The following is a 22,491-nucleotide window of genomic DNA, read 5'->3' as shown; positions in this document are numbered from 1 at the left end:
AGAGCCTTCTCTTTCTATTTAAAGTGACATTTAATCTGTTTAAACAACTACCAAAACTTTATTATTTCAATGTAATATAAGCATACTGAGAAAGCAGAGAACCTTACTAAGAACACAAGGTTTTGATATGGATGATGATCCAAAATTTGACATGGATATCTTAGATCTCAGGACTCAGTAAAAGCTCTACTTGGGGCTTTTGATCAAATCAGTAACACCAAGGAAGGACCAGAAAAAAAGCAACCCAGGATGTAATTAAACCTCACACTGTGAAATGGCTTAAAGGAATTGAGGATTTTACAAAAGGTAAGAGGAGAAAATTGGAAAAGGAGCCTCCAGAGAAAGGTTTTACATTTTCCTGATGCCTCTAGGGAAAATTCATTTGGGAAGAGATATGCATACAGACAGAAAGCTTCCAGCAGGGAAAAACCTTGGAGTCAAATTAGGATTTGATGTAACTAGAACAGCTTTGGTAAATTTCTTTAAAAAAATATATATATATATTTATTTATTTATACAAGCACTGGGTACAGTCAGAGGCACGGGAGGGTGAGAGAATTCAACAGAGCCAGAATGGAGAGTAGAACAGGCAGAGTGACGAAGTACACTGCTGAGGGGAGCAGAGGGCGGCAGGAGAGGTCTGCGCGCCATGTGGGACCCTCGCCCATCAGCCGGGGATGAACTGGTGCTGCAGACACTGCGGGCAGCTTCGCAACCCAGCGCTCAACCCCTGCACCACCAGGGAGGCCCGGTACATTTCTTTTTAACCACAGTGTTCTGTAGGTGTCTTCAGAGAGGGGCTCATAGGGTATCTGATAAATCCTAATGACGTTTCATTAGGGTATGTTTTGAAGAGTGACTGTTGACACTTCTCCACTCCTCATTTATTTGAATAGGACTAAGCACTTTCTGCCTCCACCCTTGCATTCAGCCCAAATATAAACATAGGATAATGCAATAGTTTCATCTTTCTCAAGAAAAATTAATAAAGAACAAACACTATAGTATTTGAAAAGTAAGCACAATGGCACTCCAAGGGGTTTTGAAATTAAAAAAAATCTCCTATCATATTTTCTTGGGTTGCATATTTGGGTGCTATGATTGAAGGAAGAAGATACTTTACAGAACAGTGAAAAAAAATCTTGGAAGAGAAAGAGCACTTGGAGGTCATTTCTCCTGCTTACCCGACTACTGTGGATTCAATAACAGTTTGGTTCTATTCAGTTCAACCCTTATTCCAGAAAACTAACTCCATCAATTATAGAAAATAACTTTTTATAGATAGAGTTATTTCCAAACCTGTCTTCACTGCATATCCAGGAAGGATTATGTTCCTTCATGTCATCAAAGAACCTAGATTCTTTCCTCCAGTTTATGAGAATCATTCAGGTGATATGTAGTAGCTACTATTACTGGGCACATGTGGTATCTCATTTAGATTTTTAAATCCATGTTCCTAGAGGCAGAACTCTACTATTGACAATATCTGCTATCTCCTCATTAAAATCAAACACGAAACCCTCTATAAAACAAAATGATGCTAAAAAATTACACTCTACACATTTTGTGTCCCACTGCTCTTTTTTAGTTTGACAATCTTTCAAAAATATTGATGAGCAAGAGCAAAACATCAAGTGGGAAGCAAAGGCTTTATTTTGTGCCTTACCTCATTTCCTGGTAAGGACTTTCATTCTTTCTATGAATAAAAATGTATTTAAAAACCTGACTTTAAATCTTGATGTATTTACTATAAATTTTACAAGTTGGAACTTTGTACCATCTTGATTTATATGATTTTAAAATGGAGCTCTTATCATTTCCCTCAGGAAGACGTTTGGATTTGAATAGTTCCTACTGGCAAGTTGCCTCCTTTACATTTAACCCAAAATCTCATTTTCAAAGACTGGTTTAGACAAGTACCATGATAACTGTAGCCAGTGGATCTGTGTGCCACATAATAGAGTGTGACAATCCACTCAGTTGTGAAAGATGCCAAAGATAAAGTAATAAAGCAACATTTGTGTTATCACATTGGCTTTACAAATCGACTTAAACACTGACCTAACAGTGTTACTCATTATTAGAAATTATAGATGGTCATAATTCTCTAAACTATTTTGGGCTAAGCTATATCATATATCATATATTTAAATTTAAATTCAAAATCCTGGCTGAGAGAGATGTAGATTTGTGACACTCCTTGGAGATTTGGGGACCATGAACCAATGAATACATTATATTGCTACAGTAAAGAACTCTTTTTATCTGTAAAGAACAGCATCATTCCAATGGTTTAAATAATTAAAAAAGTTATAAAATTTCATGATTTCATAGTATTTACACTTCTACAGCAAATTGTATCTGTGAATTTTTATAGATTTATATTTCTAGTGCTTTATATCTAGATATAAAGATATTAAAATATGAATGTATGCACTTAGAATTATCCCTAGATTCTGTTACAACATCATTGTGTGGACCATGTGGACAGAATATGTATGTATGGTTCATATAAAAAATTATGTGTATTATTACATATGTATTCAATACATGTACAACACAACTATGTATTCAATACATAGTTGAAAATATGCATTTATGTGAGAATAATATTCCAAGTGACACCTGAAATTGACAGTAAAAATAATGATTTATATTCTGCTGGGCTCCATAGAACACTGGTTTATAAACTGAAGACTAAGTTACTGGGCCTCCCAGGTGGCGCAAGGGGTTAAAATGCAACCTATAAAGCTCTCCACAGCCGCTGCAGCATGAGTTCAATCCCTGGCCAGGGAGAAACCCAACATGGCGCAGCAGACCTCTCCTGACTCATTCGCTGCTTCCTTCAGCAGTGTATTTCAGTCAGTCTGCTGTTCTGTTCCCAATTCTGTCTCTGGTGAATCCTCTCACCGCCACACCTCTGGCCTGTACCCCAGATCTTGTATGCATAAATAGATAAATCTTAAAAAAAAAAAAACACAACAAAATACAGAGTGGTTTGCTAGTGTTTCCTCCATTTTTTTTTTTTTTTTTGTGGGACCCTTGCCAGTGGATCGAATTGGCACTGCAGAGGCTGCAGGCAGCCTCGCAACCCAGTGCTCAACCACTGTGCCACCAGGGGAGGCCCCGTTTCCTCCATTTTTGACATTTTCTTTTTAAATTTTTCATTCATTCATTCATTCATTTTGCATATTTAAAAAAAAATTCCCACCACCGTCTGAAATACCCCTTTAATGCTTTCTTCCTTCTCTTCCCTCTTAACCTCAGAAATTTCTTTTTATATGTATTTTGCCTTGTTGATTCAGTCACAGTGTAAATATCCTATATTTGTCTTTGTCTTTGTCAATCTCACTTGCTTTACTGGAGACAATTTCCTTGAACTCCTTCCATTTTGTTGTAAGTGGCAACATTTCATCTTTCCTTATAGCTGAGTAGTATTCCATTGGATAAATATACCACATTTTCATGATCCAATCCTTTAGGTTGTTTCCCTGCCCCAGCTACTATAAATAATACTGCAATAAACAGTGTAGAGCATAAAATATTTTGGGTGGATGGTTTTAAATTCTTTGGATAGATACCTAAGAGTGGGATTACTGTGTCACATGGTATTTTAATTTTTAGATTAGTTTTTTTTTCTTTTTAGTTTTTAAAGGTAAATACAGATCACTTTCCATTAGTTTACATCTCACCAATAGTGTAGTAGAGTTCCTCTTTGTCTATATTCTCTGCAGTACTTGTTGTTGGGGGTCTTTTTAATATATGCCTTTCTTTTAGGTGTGAGATGACCTGCATTTTCCTTTTTAAAAGCAATGATGACCATTTTTTCATATATCTATTGGCCTTCTGTATATCTTCTTTGTGACTGTCTGTTTAGTCCCACTTCCTATTTATTAATTGGGTTTTATTTTATTGCTAAATTGTACAGTTGTTTTTTTTTTAAAGATTATTTTATTTATGCATACAAGAGCTGGGGTGTAGGCCAGAGGTGGGGGGTGTGAGGGTGGGGGTGGGGAACAAGGTGGTGAATTCACCAGAGACAGAGTGAGGGGCAGAACGGGCAGAACTGAAATATGCTGCTGAGGGGAGCAGCGTGCAAGACAGGAGAGGTCTGCTGAGTCATATGGGTCATCTCCCTGGCTGGAGATTGAACACATGCTGCAATGGCTCCCCCTAAAAATTTATTTTTATTTATTTATCCATACAAGAACTGGGGTGTAGGCCAGAGGTGTGAGGGGGGTAAGAGGATTCACCAGAGCCAGAGTGGGGAGCAGAACAGGTGGATCTACTGAAATACACTGGTGAGGGGAGTAGCTGGCAAGACCAGAGAGGTCTGCTGTCATATGTGGATTAGCTCCCAGGCGGGGGAATCCACTGAGATTTAACCCCTTGTACCACCATTTGTTTCATTTCTTTTACACGTCTGGCGCGCCACCAAAACTGGTACATTCTCCCTGATCTGTTTTTTTGCATTCCACTATTACCATCAGATCCTTGTTAATTATGCTTGGATTACTATGGGTTCTACTTCTTTCTTTGATTCAGCTTATCCATTATTATCACTTGACATTTTCTCTAGTAAACCCACATGACACAGCAGACCTCTCCTGCCTCGCCAGCTGCTCCCTTCAGCAGTGTATTTCAGTAGACCTGCCTGTTTTGGTCCCCACTCTGTCTCTGGTGAATCCTCTCACTTCCTGTACCTCTGGCCTGTACTCCAGTTCTTGTATGCATAAATAAATAAATCTTTTAAAAAAATTTCTCTATTACTGTACAAGTGACTCTCAGCTATTTAATGACCCCTTGATAATTGAATTCCAAACACAGCCAGGTATTCAACACTCTCCACAGTTATTTCTTTCTGGTTCTTCACCTAGTGTAGTGGCAGGAATGGGCACAGTGCAGGTTTTCTATGATCCGAGCAGACAGGGTAAAGAGAAGAGTGTCCTGGAGCCCTCAGCCCTCGGTGGCTTTTGCAGGCTTTTACTGGGTACACAGCAGGCAGGGGTGCCGGTGGGGGGGGGGGCTGGAGGCTGGCAGGCCTCCCAGCCCCAGCAAGTCTTCACTCTGGGCTCTCCTGGTGTTCTCTTGTTGCCTTGTTCTCTGCTCTTTGCTCTACTGGCATCCCCATGATGATGTGTTCGGGGCCCAGACCTGGGGCCCAGACCTGAACATCCGGGTTCTTGCCTGAAGCAGGTACTGAATGTTAGCTCCAGTGAAGGTTTCAAGTTTCCTATTGTGACGACTGAACCCTTCCCCCTGCTTGCTACTTGTGGCTTGTTGGCATTGGTGGTCTCTCCTTGTTAGAGATAACGAGAGAGACCTCCTCCTCTGAACCCTATATAACATTGTACACATTCCTGAATAAATGAGACTGGCGATGATCCTGGCTTTGTCTCCACTCCTCGTACCCCTGTCCCATACCAAGCCCCTGCTTCCTCCCCGGGGTACCCCGTTGATCTGCCCGGCTGGCCCGGACAATGATGCCCTTATAAGCCCAGTCTCTCAGCACAGGTGTATCCACTTACGCATGTCCACACCCTACTCCAGGAGCCCGCCATCAGGCATGCATTCAGGACCACAAGGATCCATCATCAATCCTAATGGCGGGAGGGCAGAAAAGCCTGATACTTTTTCACTTACCCTATACCCAGCATCTAAACTAGAGGAAATGTTCTGCAATTTTCAGCTGCTACATTTTTGACTTGAATAATTTCCTTTGTCTAGATTCCTACTCCCATCCTCTTGGCTCATGAAAGCCTAGGCTTTCCTTCAAAGCTCAACTGACTTTGATAGGGAAAGCATTTCCTGATAGTTCTAAGTCTATCGTGGACTTTCTTTGAATTCGTAAAGCACTTAATATGTATAAACCAATAACCTGACATGTAGCATGTGCTCCCTTTTATTGCTTTCTATCCCTTAATGCATGAAAGTATCTTTCCAGTGAGAATTAAATCTCTTGAGGGCATTGAGATATTTCCAGCGCTGGTGGTCTTTGGAACGTAATAGAAAATTTTAGATGTGAAAGTTGACCTAGTCCCTCTTCCTTAATTCACAGATGAAACCACCAAGATCCAAAAACTCATTGAAATCTAACTAGTATAAAGCCATAGCCCAATATCTGCTGATGGCAGAGATTTTAAGTTAGAGGGGTTGACTTATACAAAAAGACAGGATTCAGTAATGGGGAATGAAGACTTTTTCTGAACAAAAGAGTGGAATGTAATTATTTTTGAAAAGTTTCAGAATAGGTGATCTAAGCTGTCCGATGAGAAACAGGTGGTGGCTACTCATAAGCAGGGCTGTTCTTTTTTTTTTTAAGATTTATTTATTTATGCATACAAGAGCTGGGATATAGGGTATAGGCCAGAGGGGTGCGCGCGCACGAGAGAGAGAGAGAGAGAGAGAGAAAGAGAGAGAGAGAGAGAGAGAGAGAGAGAGAGAGAGAGAGAGAGAGAGAGAGAGAGAGAGAATTCACCAGACTGGGGAACAGAACAGGCAGACTGACTGAAACACACTGCTGAGGGGAACAGCGGGTGAGACAGGAGAGGTCTGCCGCGCCATGTGGGTTGCTCCCGGCCGGCCGGGGATCGAACTCGTGCTGCCGAGGCTGCGGATAGCTTAACCCCTTGCGCCAGCTTAACCCCTTGTGCCACCATGGAGGCCCCAGGACTGTTGAGCATGACCCACAGGTTCTTGAAAACGGTGGGAGGTTGACTATTTCTTAGATGAAGTGACTTCCCAGACTTTGTGCATTCTAACCAGCCTGGCATTGAAGACGTGAAGAGGCTGGCTTCTGGCTCTGTGAGGGCATAGGACGTACTGCCCTGTGGTACTAGCCAAGGGCTCGCCATTCAGTGAAGCAAGCCAGGTCGCGCCCCTGACTGGAATTCGTGGCCTAAGTATCCGCTCAGGCCTTGGCCACGGTCCCAGGAAAGACGAGCAAGGGGCTTTCCACCTGCCCCAAACCTAACCCGAGACCGGAGGCCTCTCGGGTTCCTTTCGCTTGTGCCCGCCTCTCAAACCAGCTGCCTCCTCTCCGCGCCTTTCCCCCGCCCCTCCCCCAGGCCCCTCCCCTCACGCTCGACGGGCGCGCTCCCGCGCCGGGCGCGCTAACGTGCGCGAGCACGCGGAGGCGGAAGTCCGCAAGGGTACGCTGTCGCGGGGGCGCGCGCGCAGGCGCAATCGTGGCACTTGTGGCAGGCGCGAATCCCAATCTTCGGCGGGCGGCCGGGTAAGAGGCCGGCTTCCCTGGGGGTGCAGGCGAGCGCGGCCGGTGTCGGGAGGGGCTGGGGTCGCGACACCCGCCGCGAGCCTGCGCACAAGCTGGTGCCGGGGCTCGGGTCGCCGCTCAGCTCGGGGATCTTGTGCGCGGCCGCCAGCCCAGCCCGCAGGCTCGCTGGGGGCGGCGAGGAGCGGACGCGGGGATGGCGGTGGGATCCCTCGGCTGCAGCGGCCCCGAGCCCTGGGGCCTGCGATCCTGAGGGTCGGGCCCCTTGGAGAAAGCAGGTGCCCTTTTCTCAGCTCAGCCTTGCTCACCTGGGATTGGTGGCGCTCCGAGAGGCTCGTGTCCACTCCGGGGGACGGGCCTTTCCCATTAAAAGGAACAAATTCGGCCTTGGGGAATGGGCGCCTGACTTGTCGAGATGCCACCCTGTAAGCAAAGCAGGACGGAAAACTGGCAACTTCGTGGCTTGTGGACGGATTAGAAAGTTACGGTACTGGCTTTGCAGATGGAAAAAGCAGTAGACTCCCTTTGTACTGTCAAGAAGACATCTGTTAAAAGTCTTACACAGTATCTTTAACCACAAAGGACTCAAGGAATTAGATACCCCCCTCTTCACACTGATGAAGATCTCCAGTCAGCAAATACTTCAGGAGTACTTGATTTCGGCCAACGTTGTTCTAAGTATAGGAACAGAGCAACGATAAGACAGGAGGGGAGCCCTGCTTGCATGGAGTCTGTATTCTAGTTGGCAAATAGTTGTAGTAATTTATTTTTAAACTTTTTAGACTTGGCGTATAACATGTACAGGAAAAGACTACACAAACCATAAATTGTAACTTGTTGGTTTATCATAAACGCATACCTTAGGCCACCATTCAAATCGAGAAACGTTTTCTCAGAAGACCTCCCTATGGACTTTTCCTTATCATCAGTTTCCTCTTTTCTCCCCAAAGGTAACCTCTTTCCTGATTTCTAACATCATAGATTAATTTTACCAATTTATGAGCCTTTCATAAATGGAAGAACACATGTTCTGTGTTCTTTGATCTTCTTTCACATATGATTATGTGTTCTTTGATGTCGAGCTTTTTTTTTTTTTAACTGAAAATTGCATTTGTGAGGCCGCTCCATGTTGCGTGAAGAGAATTAGAAAATTAAAGAAGGTAGTGGTACAAATAGTAAGAGGTGGAAACTTTAGTAGGGTGATCAGGGATGATTTTTTTTTTTAAATTTTTATATTCCCCTTACAATTGCAGCCCCCTGATTTTGACCCCCATCCCTCCTTTCCCCGCACCCCCAAAGTGTGTCTCTTTCATAGTTGTTTGTTGATTTTGATTTTTTTCTTTCTTATAGTTATTCCTTTTCCTGGTCCCTTATTTAGGTTTTCTAGATTCCTGCTATGAGTGAGACCATCCGGTATTTTTCTTTTTCTTTCTGGCTTATTTCGCTGAGCATGATCCCTTCCACTCCATCCATGTTGCTGCAAATTGCATGTGTTTATCTTTTTTGAATGCTGAGTAATATTCCATGGTGTATATGTACCACATCTTCTTGATCCAGTCATCTATTTTGGGGCATTTGGGTTGTTTCCAAAGCTTAGCTATTGTAAATAGTGCTGCTATAAACATAGGGGTGCGGGTGCTCTTTGGAATTAATGTTTCTGTGTCCTTTGGGTAAATACCTTGGAGTGGAATTGCTGGATCATATGGAAGCTCTATCTTGATCTTCTTGAGGAGAAGAGAGATTACACAAATGCCAGTGAGCTGGGTTAAGAGCATTCCAAGCAGAAGGAATAGAGAGGAACAGAGGTACAGGGGAACCTGATAGATCCTATGAACAGAGCGAACACTTTGTAGGAAAGTGGAAGGAGATAAAATTAGGCAGACAGTGGTCAGATGTTAGAATGTCTTATGGTGAGGGTATTTGGGTTTTACTCTAAAGTATAATAGCTCTTGGAAAAGATATTTTTGGTATGCTTCAGTTGCTAACGTAACCACTTGTGAAGGATGGGAAGGTCTACAAAAATGGCAATTGTTGCGTCGGGCAACACCACAGTGACAAAGACATGGGAGTTGTGGAGCAGGCTACTCAAGGCAGGATGCTGCTGAGAGCAAGATCCTAGCCGTTTTTATTGATAGAATAATCATAGAGCATCAGCTATGTGCATTAGGACAAGGAGAAAAGGATGGGTGAAACTCAGGAATGTTATCTACGGCTTGGGGTACACGATTCTGCTGACCATGTTATCAGCTTGATGACCAAGTGTTGGAATCAGAACTAGACCCCAGACCCCCGGCCAGGGTCCTAATCTTATCAACACAGCATTCCACTGATCAGCTTCTGGGGTCCCTTGTCATACATCAGTCCTTGGCCCCCTGGGCATTCCTGGTCATACTTCATGATGTATGAGTCAGGAGTAAGTTTATCCATCTGTCCTCACCCCCCCCAGCCCCCCTTCCCCCTCCGCGTTCCTGGTCATACCTCTTGATCCACCCCCTTCCCAGAGTGATCAAGCTTTTTGCTCTTGATTGATATGAAAGGTACCTTGTAAGTTTGGCTCATGTTGCTGTGACTGGACAGTTCTGACCTTTGTGTAGGAATGCAGAACTGCAGGTAACCATAATGGTGGTTGAACAAACCGCTTAAGTCTAGCAGACCCACAGGCAATACTGCTCAACCATTGGGAAGTAGGGGATACAAAATATTGGCATACCAAATCTTTTGTAGTATCAGGATTTTTGTTAATTCAGACACATAATATGCTTCCAAAATCAGATTTAGAAGACACTTTAGAAATTAGTCATCTATTTCATGCACTCATTTTTGTCAAGTTGCTCAACTTCTACTTGAAACTGTTAAGGAGAGTTCATTTTTGGACAACGCTAATTGTTAGAAAAGCTTTCCTAATGTGTAATCAAAGTAACTATAATGCTGGTCCTCAGTTCCGGATTCATCATATGGAACTGGTAGTTATCCTCTGTTATTGTTGTCTTCTATTTAGTACTCATGCAGTTAATTTGTTGGGTTTTTTCACATTTAAGTGCATGACTTGAATTTAGTTGAATTTATTCCTGTCATGATTTCTGGAGTAAAGATTTGGTCTGTTATAGATGCTGTCCAAATCTTTTTTGATATGATTCTTTCATCTATTTGTTATCCCATCACGATGCTCTTTGCTGACTTGATCAGCATGATATAAGTTAAATATTATGTTCTCTATAACTTCGTTGTGATTATTATTACTGGTGGTGTTATTTTGTTACTTCAGATTCCTAGAGAAGTACTTAAATCTGATTATGTGGAAGTAGAATATTAACTTGGTCATAATAGTGATTTAAATTTCTGAGGTAAGTTGTATTTTAGAATCCAGGATTTAACATTTGTATAATCATTTTAAACATTAGAAAATATATGCTGTTTTCAGAAAATAGAGTGTTATATTGCAATTCTGGGACTTATAGTACAGTATGTTGATAAAAGGAATTTTTTTGAGAACTTGAATAGTATATAATAGCCTCTATAACCTTTGTCAAATTCAGAGTCAACACCAGAAAGTGATTTAATTTTAATTTTTTCCTTTAAATTTGCCTGTGTGATAGATGTTCCACTGAATAGTAAAATGATCAAAGTGGATGCAGTAGGAAGAAGGAAAGAGAAAGGGGCTTTATATAATCAATATTTGAATAATATACTTAGCCTTCATAAGTACTTTGAGTCATTCTGTTTGATTGAGACTCTAGACTTCATTAGTTCTAGAGTTTTTGCTATTTTAAATAAGGTAATTTTTGTCCATTAGGTGAAGTGAGCCAAAATTTCCCTAAAATTTTCAATTGATTTATTAATTATACTTTTCTGAATTCTGTGGTTAAAATGATCCACAATTTTTCAAAGAAAATAGGAAAATTTCTATTTGTTTTTTACTTTTAAATCCCTAACCTATGGGAAAAAGTGAAACATATGAGTTGCTAATTGCTTCTTACTGCTTTAGTATTTGGGCTATTCTTACAGATTTTTTTTTTTAAAGATTTATTTATTTATACATACAAGAACTGGGGTACAGGCCAGAGGCATGGGGGTTGGGAGGATCCACCAGATACAGAGTGGGGAACAGAACAGGCAGATTGACTGAAAGACACTGCTGAGGGGGCAGCAGGCGAGTCAGGAGAGGTCTGCTGCGCCATGTGGGTTGCTCCCTGGTCAGGAATCGAACTACTGCTGCAGAGGCTGTAGATTGCTTTATAGATTGCGTCTTAACCCCTTGTGCCACCAGGGAGGCCCTATTCTTATACATTCTTGGAAGAGTTCATTCTCAAAGAAGGAAGGTTGATATGGTTAGTGCAAGTATATTTTGGGAAAAAATGAAGTAAAAACAAACTACAAAAATTACTTCAGTGGAAGACTTTCTGAAACTCAATACAAATTCCTCATTCTCTCTGTACCAAAGATAAATCACCCCTTTGTTTACTTTTGTGGTCTAATTTTTCTACCTGTAGGAGAATATGCTCTTGTATTATCTACATATGTCTGTTGTCTCTTGTGAGGCCAAATCTTTACTATATCTTTAGTCTATTAAGTCCCATATAAAAGGGAGAGCTACCTTTTGAGGACTGTTTACCAACTAGAAGACTAGGAATAAAGTAATAAAACTATTCCCTCTCCTCTTTATCTACCCCCACTCCCTGCTCCCCAAATCTCCATCTTTCTATTTGGTTTAATGTTACTAAACGTTGGTATGTTTTTTGTGTTTTGTTTTTTTTTCCTTCAGACTCTCTCTTCAAAGACATAAACATCAATATATTCAACTGCTCAGAAAAGAAGTATCACTTAAAATCATCTCAAACTTAATTTCAGAGGATTGAGAACAGTTTTCTGGTCAAGAAAAGAAGTGACTGATTGCATGTTGAAAGTATTCTGACCCAGCTCCTGTTTTTTTCCCCCTCCCTAAATTTGAAGAACTATGGAGAAATGGTACTTGATGACAATTGTGGTCTTAATAGGACTAGCAGTACGGTGGACAGTTTCTCTTAATTCTTATTCAGGTAACAAATTTTTGCTGTTAAAAATGTAGACAAATCCTCCTTTGAATAGGTGTTTTTTTCCTTTTGTGATAGTTTACAGTTTTCTGACTGGGACGGAACAATTTCATACTCTTGGTGTGGTCAAGAAAATGCATTTAAACATCTAGTTGTAATAAAAAGAATATGTTTAAGAGTTAACTGGGCTTGTAAGAAAACTAAAATGTATTCTAACCAGGAAGATTACAAATTGAGAAATGATTATGTAGTAGGCATTGAAGACAGAAGTGAACTAGTACTAGAAGGGGAGCATAGAACCAACGGATGCTTTTTTGATGTTTGGGGTAGAGAAGGGGTGTTACTGGATTGAAAGGAAGAGGCCAGTGGAGAAGAATAAGATTGGGCATGATCTGAGAGAAAGGGAGGGAGAATTAATGGAGTGTGGTCCTGACTGGGGTTAGGATTAATTTTAACTTTAAGGTGTCTTTTGAAGAACAGGAATTTTTGATTTAAAAATGGTGGAATTTATCAATCATTTTTCTTTATGATTTGTGCTTTTTATATCTTAGAGTTGATTTTTGTGTATAGCATGCGAGCTAGGGATCCATTGAAATTTTTTCCCACATGGATAATTGTCTCAGCTCATTTATTGAAACAGACTATCCCTTCTCAGGTTTTCATACATACAGTTGTCTGTTTCTGACTCTCCATTCTGATATATTGGTTCAAACTACTGTGTATTATCACTATAGTTTCATAATAAGTTTTTTTTTTTTTATAATTTTTTTTTTTTTAAATTTTTTTTTTTTAAGATTTATTTATTTATACAAGCACTGGGTACAGTCAGAAGCGCGGGAGGGTGAGAGAATTCACCAGAGCCAGAGCAGGGAGCAGAGCAGGCAGAAGGACCGAAGTACACTGCTGAGGGGAGCAGCGGGCAGCAGGAGAGGTCTGCGCGCCATTCCCCGGTGGCCGGGGAGCAGCCGGGGATCAAACCGGCGCTGCAGAGTCTGCGGGCAGCTTCGCAACCCAGCGCTCAACCGCTGCGCCACCGGGGAGGCCCCATAATAAGTTTTGATATTTTGTGAGGCAATTTCTCCCACCTAATAGTTCTGCTTTAGGAATGTTTTAGTTTTTCTTGACTTTGTTATGTCATTTTGTAGGCAGAATTCTAAAACGGCTCTCCAAAGATATCTGCCTCAATCTCTAGAATCTGTGAAATTGAAATCTCCCTTGGGAGTCATTATGTTATGTAATACAGCATGGGCAATTTTAAGATAGGGAGATTGAGTTGGATTATCCAGGTATGCCCAATGTAATCCCATGAGTCCATAAAAGAAGAGAATTTTCTCCAGCTGGCTGCATAAGGGGATTCCAGAGATTTAGGGCATAAGGACTTGATGCTGTTGGTAGCTTTACAATTGAGGGGCCATTTTGGAATGAATGCAAGTGGTCTTTAGTTGCAGAAAGTAACCCCAGCTGACAGGAAGCAAGGAAATAGGAACCTCAGCTCTGCAGATATAAGGAAATGAATTGTGCTGATAGTTTGAAATTGCTTGGTAGTGAATTCTTCCCCCAGACCTCCCAATAGAAGTCCAGACTGGGGCCTCCCTGGTGGCGCAAGAAGTTAAGACACAGCACTAAGAAGCTATCTGCAGCCACTATAGCATGAGTTCGATCCCTGGCCAGGGAGGTGACCCACATGGCGCAGCAGACCTCTCCTGACTTGCCTGCTGCTCCCCTTAGCAGTGTATTTCAGTCGATTTGCCTGTTCTGTTCCCCATGCTATCTCTGGTGAATCCTCTCACCCCCTACACTTCTGACCTGTACCCAGTTCTTGTGTGCATAAATCAATAAATCTTTTTTTAAAAAAAAGTCCAGACTGACTGATAGCTTATTTTAGCCTTGTGAGATCCTAAATATAGAACCAAGGTAAGCCCACCCAAACTTCTGACCTACAGAACTATGAGACAATAAAAGAATATTGTTTTAAGCTGCTGAATGTATCATTGTTATGCAGTGATATATATACACAGATATGTCTTTTGTAAAAATCAGATTGTCAAATAAAAAAATCAGATTGTCAAAATCCTATGAAATGCTTGTTGGAATTTTTATTTGGTTTCTAGTCATCTGTACCATTGGTTAATTTGGGGGAAATTGGCAATCACTACCATACCAGGACTTCTAATTAATTAAAATGGCATGGTTCTCCATTTATTTAGAGTCTTCTTTAATGTCTTTCAACAAAATTTTATAATTTTCTGCAAAAATTTTGTTTTAGATATATTCATAGGTATTTTCTCTCTCTATATATAAAATTTTCTATCATAGATGGTATCTTTTTAAAAATTGCTTTTGTAAATTCTTGTGATTTTATTTTTGGTCATATTTCTAAATCTTAAAATTCTAATAAATTTATGTGAAGGATCTTTTGAATTCTCTGTTACAAAGGAAATAATCTGTGAACTATGACAGTTTTATTTCTCCTTTTCTACTAATACTAGCACTTATTTCTTTTTTATTGCTAGGACCTTCTTACAGTTTTGAATAGAAGTAGTGATTCAGGCATTTTTATCTTATTTTTAATTTTAATGTATGTTTTAAAACATTTAGTATGTTTTTCTTGTTTTTAGCTTTGAACCAACCTTGTCCTAGAATAATCCAATTTGTTTGTAATATGCTATAGACTCAAATAGTTTTACTAGAAAATTCTACCAAGAATGTAAAGAAAAAGCAGTAATTTCCATGTTACATGCTAATCCAAATTTTAGGAAAAGAGAATATATTCCCTAATTCATTTTCTATCATATCCTACATTGCAAATCTGATGAAGGCATTTTAAGAAAGTATAATTTGCAAACCAATCTAACTCATGAGCACAGAAGACTAAGGTCATGAAGTAAACACTAGTAAGAGAAATCTAGCGATATGCTTAGAAGAAAAGAACATGTAAATGGCATGTCAGCACCTACCATTGATTGAAGGGAAACACATAGAGGAGCCTGAGGTGCTTCACACAGGCCAGATGAGACTGTGCTGGGGACTGACTGTCCCTACCCCACCCTTCAGGATAGGTAGTCACTTTGTGAAGCACCAAGAGTGTACAGAGAGCAGGGTCTCCGATCTGGAACCCCAGAGAGGAGGGATATTGGTGCCACAAACATGAACTAGCCATCTCTGCCCCCAGCACATCTGTACCGGCCCCTGGATCACTTCAGGCCTTTCCCCTGCTCTGCTGACTCAGCAGCTGCCAAAAACAATTCTCAGTACCCAATAGGCCAGCAAAAGCCAGAAAACTAAAATGTCATGAAATAAAACTGCAGCATCACCTGCAGCAAAAGTGAAAGTAGAAATTCACAATTCCTCTTTAATAGATCCAAAGTGGTACTCAAGTTTTCAGAGCATGTCACCACATTTTAACCAAGGGAGGTTATTTTGTCTTAATAATCTTTTCTTTTTCCAAAGCTGTATTGGCTGTTTAGAAAGAGAAAGTTATAGATCCTTTTTTTGCAAAATACAAGTTATTGTTACAGTATGACTGTGTCCTATTTAATACCCATTGCTGTTTGTAATGTTTCTCCTTACTCACTGGGAACATGTGAAAGGGAGATTTTATTCTGCAAAATTTTAGCTGAATTCTCTTCTCTTAGAATGTTTAAAATTTCAGCATGAGGGAATTAGTTTGTATTATTATCAAGAAAACTACCAGTTTTTGAAATTCCAACATAAACCTGAATAGTTCAACAATTTACAAAATGGACATAAGTGGTACTTAATTTCATTTTCTGGGAATGAGACAAAATTGACCCTCTGTAAATATACATTAGTATGTTTTCTTTATATAAGTCTTATTCTCATGTAAATGAATTTGTAGAATTAATTACCATGGAAGGAATCCTTTTTGCCCTTCCCAAGTGAAGCTCCCTTAGGTACAGTTGGGTTGTCCTTCTGGGTTGCTTTAAGGGCACTTTAGCAGTTTTAAAAACTTAAGTACTAATTTCATAGCCAGTGTCAGCTGAATTTATTGAAGTAGGTCAGACTCTGGATAGAAACTTGTTTCTCAACTCTAAAGAGAGTCATTACCCATTCTTCTATTTGTTAGAGAATGGTAATAAATTTTTCCACATTGACCACTCATCTAGAGGAATTTTAGAAAATCTAGATAGTTGGAGTTTTCAGGTATAAGAAACTATTTAAAATCCTCTCTGACTTTTATTATTCCTGTGGTCCAAAAATAAACAGATAAAAAGAAACACAAAAAATAAGTCATTGTCCCTCAAAAGAAGCTGTAGACAATGGTTGTGTATTTCTTAAAATAGAAACATTCTCTCCTTCTGGCTACCCTCTTCCCACCTCCAAATACATAAAAAAGTTAATTCATTAAGAAATTACTTTCCTTTTATTCTTTCTATGGTAGGTGGTTTTCTCATTTTGTTAATTAAGCCACTAGTGTAGGTATGCACTATAAGGCTAGCAATATATTTTCCAATTCTGGAAAATCACATTCTCTGTCCATAGAACTAAAATTCTCACTTGGGTAGCAATTAGGAAATAGTAGAGTCATGTGGTAAAAAATACACTGAAAATGCAAGTATTGTGAGAAGTCAGTAATTAATGATCAATGTGTTGTTTTTAAAAAAGATTTAATGATTTATGCATACAAGAACTGGGGTACAGGCCAGAGGTGGGGGTGGTGGTGAGAGGATTCACCAGAGACAGAGTAGAGAACAGAACAGGCAGACTGACTGAAATACACTGCTGAGGGGAGTAGCAGGTGAGATAGGAGAGGTCTGCTGTGTCCTGTGGGTAGCTCCCTGGCCACTAGGGCTCGATCTTATGTTGCAGAGGCTGCAGATAGCTTCACAGTGCTGTGCTTAACCTCTTGTACTACCAGGGAGGCCCAATCAATATTTTTTTAATTGATAAGGAATGGTTTCATGGAGAATTTGGCATCTGGAAGGTTAGATGGGAATTGATAAAAGAGATGTATGAATAGGAAGTAAGCAACATAAACAAAGAAGCTTGGAGTTTCAGACAGTAACTTAAAGATGTTTTGGGGCAACAGTCAATATAGGGACATCATGTTAAATTAGCCTTGGTGTAATTAATTGCTCTCAAACCACAAATTGCATAATATTGCACATCTAGTAAGTGGAAAATCAGGGTCTCCAAAATTCAAGTGTTTTTAACTTAAAATTCTTGCTATACCAAGACAAGTCCTTGCTGAGAGTCTACTAGGCAACGCACATCCTAAAAATACAAAATGAAAGAGACAGAAGGGTGTATTTATGTGTATGTGTGTGAGTGTACATGTGTATTGTGGGTAATTCTTTGTGACAATCATTCAGTGTGTATATTTTTTGGAGATGTTAACCTATTTTTCCCTTTATTAGCTCAGAGTAGGAGTAACCTCCTTGGATAGAGATCCAAGCATTAAGGATATTGGTATAATACAGCCATTACATGGAAAAAAGAATGTTCTAATGTAGTGTTCCAAAGCTGGAGAAAATCTTAATTGAATTTCAGTGAGTGATAATATGTCACTCTCCAGTGTGGGATACATCTTCCAAATGAATGAATAAGTATATTTGTCTTTATTTGATTTTTGCTTGCTGGTTTACATACCTGTCCATCTTTGGGACTTAACAAAATTTTGTAGTTCATTGTTAGTTAAATAGTTACTATTTATGAAATGGAATTAACCTTTTTGCCATTTAAAGTACAGATTTAAGATTTATGGCCTAATTAACCGAGTTATGAAGCAATGCAGAGGAGAAGCTAAGTGCATAGATTTTGGAGTCAGGCTGCCTGGGTTCAAATACATATTTTGTTACTGATTACCTGACTTCACTAATGTCTTTGTAACATAAACTCTGTTTTTGGTTCCATACTTGACTATAAGTTACTTAATTTATAAAAGCATTTTGTGAAATACAGATAATTGTCATTCTTGTCTTAGGAGACTTAATGGACAGTATAAATACATACAAAATAAAAAAGTGGCTATCTTATTAATGAATTAATTAATACCTAATTAAGATTAATAACTAGTGTTAACCTTTATTGAGTTTTACTCTGTGCAGGTACTATATCAGGTATTTTATTTCAGTTGTCTTATTTATTCCAGTAGTCCTCTAGGTAGGAAGTATGATCCTGTATATACTATACTAAGGCTTAAAGAGGTTAAGTAATTTGCCCAGCTACTCACTATGCTAGAAGTGCTCATATTCTGACCTCAGCCTACTTACTCTTTTTGCAACTTCTGTGTTCTTTTCTTTAACCTACACTGTCTGTATAATTTAGAGAAATTAAATGTCCATGATATACGAAAATAGTTTGTTATTTTGTTCTTTTTACCTTTCATGTTAGGTGCTGGAAAACCCCCTATGTTTGGTGATTATGAAGCTCAGAGACACTGGCAAGAAATTACTTTTAATTTACCAATCAAACAATGGTATGGATAATTTTTAACTTGATTTTATTATTTATTATATCAGCTAATACAGATTATTTGAAGATATTTATTAATGAAAGGAAAATAGGTCATTTCCTTTATTTTGTACATCATCTTCCTCTATACTGATGTTTCATATATTACCTTGCTGATTGTGAGCCCATCTTTGAAATTTCACTCTCTTGAAAGTTATCCATATATATCCAGTTAGCAGCTGGAATTTGAGGACAGAGCACTGTATGCCTTTATAACTCTGCTGGACACAAACAGTGGAGGTTTATGGGCTAACAGTATTTCTTCCAGAGGTTTTTTAGAGTTCCATTGTTAGGAATGTATGAGATGTGGTAAAGACTGTAAGTGCTAGTCTGACTGCCTGAGTTTAGATCTTGGCTTTACTATTTACCAGCTGTGTCACCTTTGGTCAGTTATTTAACTTTCTCTGCCACAATCTTAGCCCTTATAGAATGGAAATAATAGAATACATAGTTTCCTGGGGTGTTGTGAGAACTGAGTAAAATGGTACATGGAAAGCATTTAGACTAGAGCCTGTCTTGCCCACTGCTCCCCTCAGCAGTGTATTTCAGTAGATCTGCCTGTTCTGCTCCCCTCTCTGTCTCTGGTGAATCCTCTCACCCCCTACACCTCTGGCCTACACTCCAGTTCTTGCATGCATAAATAAGTTTAAAAAAAAATTCTACCTCTTCTGTGAAGAGATAGATATTGGATATTTCTCTATCCAATATCTTTGGTTTTTTTGGTATTGATTTTTTACTTTCTAGAATTTTTATTTTGCTATTTCTTTAATTTGTTAGACTATCAGAAGCAAATTGTTTTTGTTGTTGTATAAGCATTAGTCAGCAATTAAGGTCTGCTAATAATAGAATAACAATAAGTTTCTGTTTGCCTGGGACAGTCTTGATTTTCATCTATTGTTATGGCGCAATTATTGATAGCTTCCTTTTTCATTGTCTGGACTAAGAGTAACTTGGTTTAGACAATAAGTTATTAGTTGCTCAATTCAATTTTTTTAAAAAGATTTATTTATTCATATAAGAGCTGGGGTACAGGCCAGAGATGGAGGGAGGTAAGAGGATTTACCAGAGACAGAGTGGGGAACAGAACAAGCAGACTGACTGAAAATCACTGCTGAGGGGAACAGCAGGCAAGCCAGGAGAGGTCTACTGCACCATCTGGATTGCTCCCTGGCCAGGGATTGAACTCGTGCTGCAGAGGCTGCGGATTGCTTCATAGTGTGGTGCTTAACCCCTTGCGCCACCAGGGAGGCCCTCAATTCAATTTTTAATTGTGAGTTTAAAAAATTAAGCAAAGAGGGAAAAGACAAGAAAGTTTAGGTATGGCATATTTTTTTCATTTTAATTAGATGAGATGTTAGATTATGTCTGTTTCTGAATATTGATTAATGTAATGGTACTTTTTTTTTTTAGGTATTTTAACAGCAGTGATAATAATTTACAGTATTGGGGATTGGATTATCCACCTCTTACAGCTTATCATAGTCTCTTATGTGCATATGTGTAAGTTTTTCTTCCTTAATGTATATATTTACGTCCTTAGCATATATAGTAAAACAACAGTGTGATTGGCTTTATGGAATAAAGTGATAGATTCGTTGTAGGTAGCTACTATTATGTTATTTGGTTTATATACTCTTAGATATTATTCCTTTTTAATCAGGATGTAAGAAAGTTAAGCATCAGAGTTTAAACTTTTCCATAATTTTTTGGCTTTCTTTTGAAGTAGAGAAATTACCAATTATGCATGAGCTAGTGAGGAATGTATCTAATATTCTTATTGTCCATGGAAAGCTTTTTTGGAATGGTCCAGAGTAAATGAAAAAAATAGATCAGATGGTATTTTGACTAACCTGTCAAATAGAAACTAGAATTACTATTTTGTTTCACTTATAATTTAAGATTAGGATGGAATTCCTTCTCCTTTTAATTAAATGAAATTATTTATAGAAGATATGGAACTTGTATTTGGTGGAGACCCATTTCTTTGTCCTCTGTAGTGTTATTTCATTTCAGGTTTGAAGTGTGTCAAATTTGAGGAATTTTTCAGTGTCTTTGAGCTCATTTAATTATTTCACCCTTAGCTATTTCATATTTTGTGGAAATTAGCTTCCTAGGTTAAAAATAGATCTCCAAACTTCATGATTATCAGTTAACACTTTGCAGTGTTCAGGGTAATCAACTATGAGTGAAAGCTTAATTTATCTTTAAAAATTATCTTTAATTTTATGCAATATGATTTATAGAAGTTTATGCTTAGTTGTCTGTTGAAGTCTTATGATAATGTCTTATGATTGAAAACAGTATAAATTATAAAGCATGATCCATTGTTTTTAGCATATTGTTCTTTACAGTGTGTATATAATAAATGAAATTATGACTCATCAATTGTTTTTTATACTGAAAGAATTGTAAAGGCATGACTTTTAATAACATGTAACATAGTTTTGTTGGAAGATGAACAAAGCAGACCCTGTCTTATAGCTTGTCAGTTTTACATGATTAAATAAAGAGTAAAACTTAAGTGTTGACTTTATCACTTTATAAGAATAACAGCCCTTCTGAAAACAAATTCATACATTCTTATTGCTAAAATGATAGAGAATAAAGTGCGTGTATATATGCTTTGCTGTACAGGGCAAAGTTTATAAATCCAGACTGGATTGCTCTCCACATATCACGTGGATATGAGAGTCAGGCACATAAGCTCTTCATGCGTACAACAGGTAAGAGAACAACAGGTATTGTGTATAAAGTTTGATTTTAGAACATTTGTACGAACTGATGAATGGTACTGGCTTTTAAAATTGTGTAGCTATACATATACATATGTGTGATACATGATTGTTAAATATGTAAGCTAAAAGTGCAAAGAGTAGAATGGAATAATTCTGGGTCTTTACAGTTATTGTTGTCCTGCTTAACACTTAAATGGGGTAAATACTGTTACTATCTTTTATTTTGAGTTGAAGAGACTGAGGTACAGTTAAGTGAGGTTAATAGTTTTAAGTGAGGTCTGATAGCTATAAATTGAAGTTTTAGTTGTTGAGGTTACTGTTTTAATGCCCTAATTATAAATCCTTTTAATCTTTTTCATAAAGTCTTATGGTTGTATCTCATACATTGCATTGCTGTGCATTGTTGCTAAATTAAGCAAACTACTCAACAAACGTTTACTAAACAGCTGTTATGTGCTGTTCTAAGAACTTGAAGGTGATAATTTTAGATTTCTGTAAAAGTTGTATATAATTTAGACTTTAATGCTAACCTGGGCTTTTTCCTTAATTAGTCTAGATTTTGTCAGAATTTGTTGTTTTTACTATTCATCCAGTCCTGGAATCTCATGCCCAAGAGATTATCTTGCATGTCTTTTTCTACATTCTCTTTTCTCTAACCACTTCCCTCTGCCTTACCACTGCCCATAATACTTTAATCCTCTTTGAATTGCATATCCACTACATGGTTATTATTTGGCTTTTAAACCAATCCCTGTATCTGCAGGGAACTCAAAAACTTCAGAGTCGGTTTATTTTATTTTCCAAGAGCCCCATCATAAAATATTTTCTTGTTATATTGAACCTCTACCAGTCATTTTTAAACTATTTTTTAAAATAAAGGTAATGTTGGTTTATAACACTATATATGACTGAGAAATATAGGATCTCGCCTTTTCAGGTATATGTTACCACACCACACCCACCACCAAGGCACAGGTTCTGTTTCTTTGGGTGCGTAGAGTCAGTCTGATCCTTTATATAC

The 22,491-nt window shown here is 38.6% G+C and overlaps 1 protein-coding gene across 3 annotated transcripts in view; it reads left to right on the top strand.

Moving 5' to 3' along the window:
• The first annotated feature begins 7,189 nt into the window (after window positions 1-7,189).
• Window positions 7,190-22,491, top strand: part of ALG6 (ALG6 alpha-1,3-glucosyltransferase) — a 37,864-nt gene continuing 22,562 nt past the window's right edge. Inside the window, exons 1-5 of one of the 3 annotated variants that reach the window (XM_037499283.2) lie at window positions 7,190-7,234; window positions 11,994-12,267; window positions 18,616-18,700; window positions 20,146-20,235; window positions 21,370-21,458. In XM_037499283.2, coding sequence (XP_037355180.1) covers window positions 12,186-12,267; window positions 18,616-18,700; window positions 20,146-20,235; window positions 21,370-21,458 — 346 coding nt within the window. In that variant the 5' untranslated portion in view covers window positions 7,190-7,234; window positions 11,994-12,185. Of the gene's footprint in view, window positions 7,235-7,445; window positions 8,182-11,993; window positions 12,268-18,615; window positions 18,701-20,145; window positions 20,236-21,369; window positions 21,459-22,491 lie in introns of those variants that run through there. The other 2 variants (XM_037499284.2, XM_054691149.1) reach the window with 2 other exon arrangements.

The sequence above is a fragment of the Talpa occidentalis genome, unplaced genomic scaffold, assembly GCF_014898055.3.
Source record: "Talpa occidentalis isolate TD23 unplaced genomic scaffold, MPIMG_talOcc4v2.1 talOcc4.9, whole genome shotgun sequence".
NCBI classification, from domain to species: Eukaryota; Metazoa; Chordata; class Mammalia; order Eulipotyphla; family Talpidae; genus Talpa; species Talpa occidentalis.
This window is presented reverse-complemented; position numbering and strand designations above follow the sequence as displayed.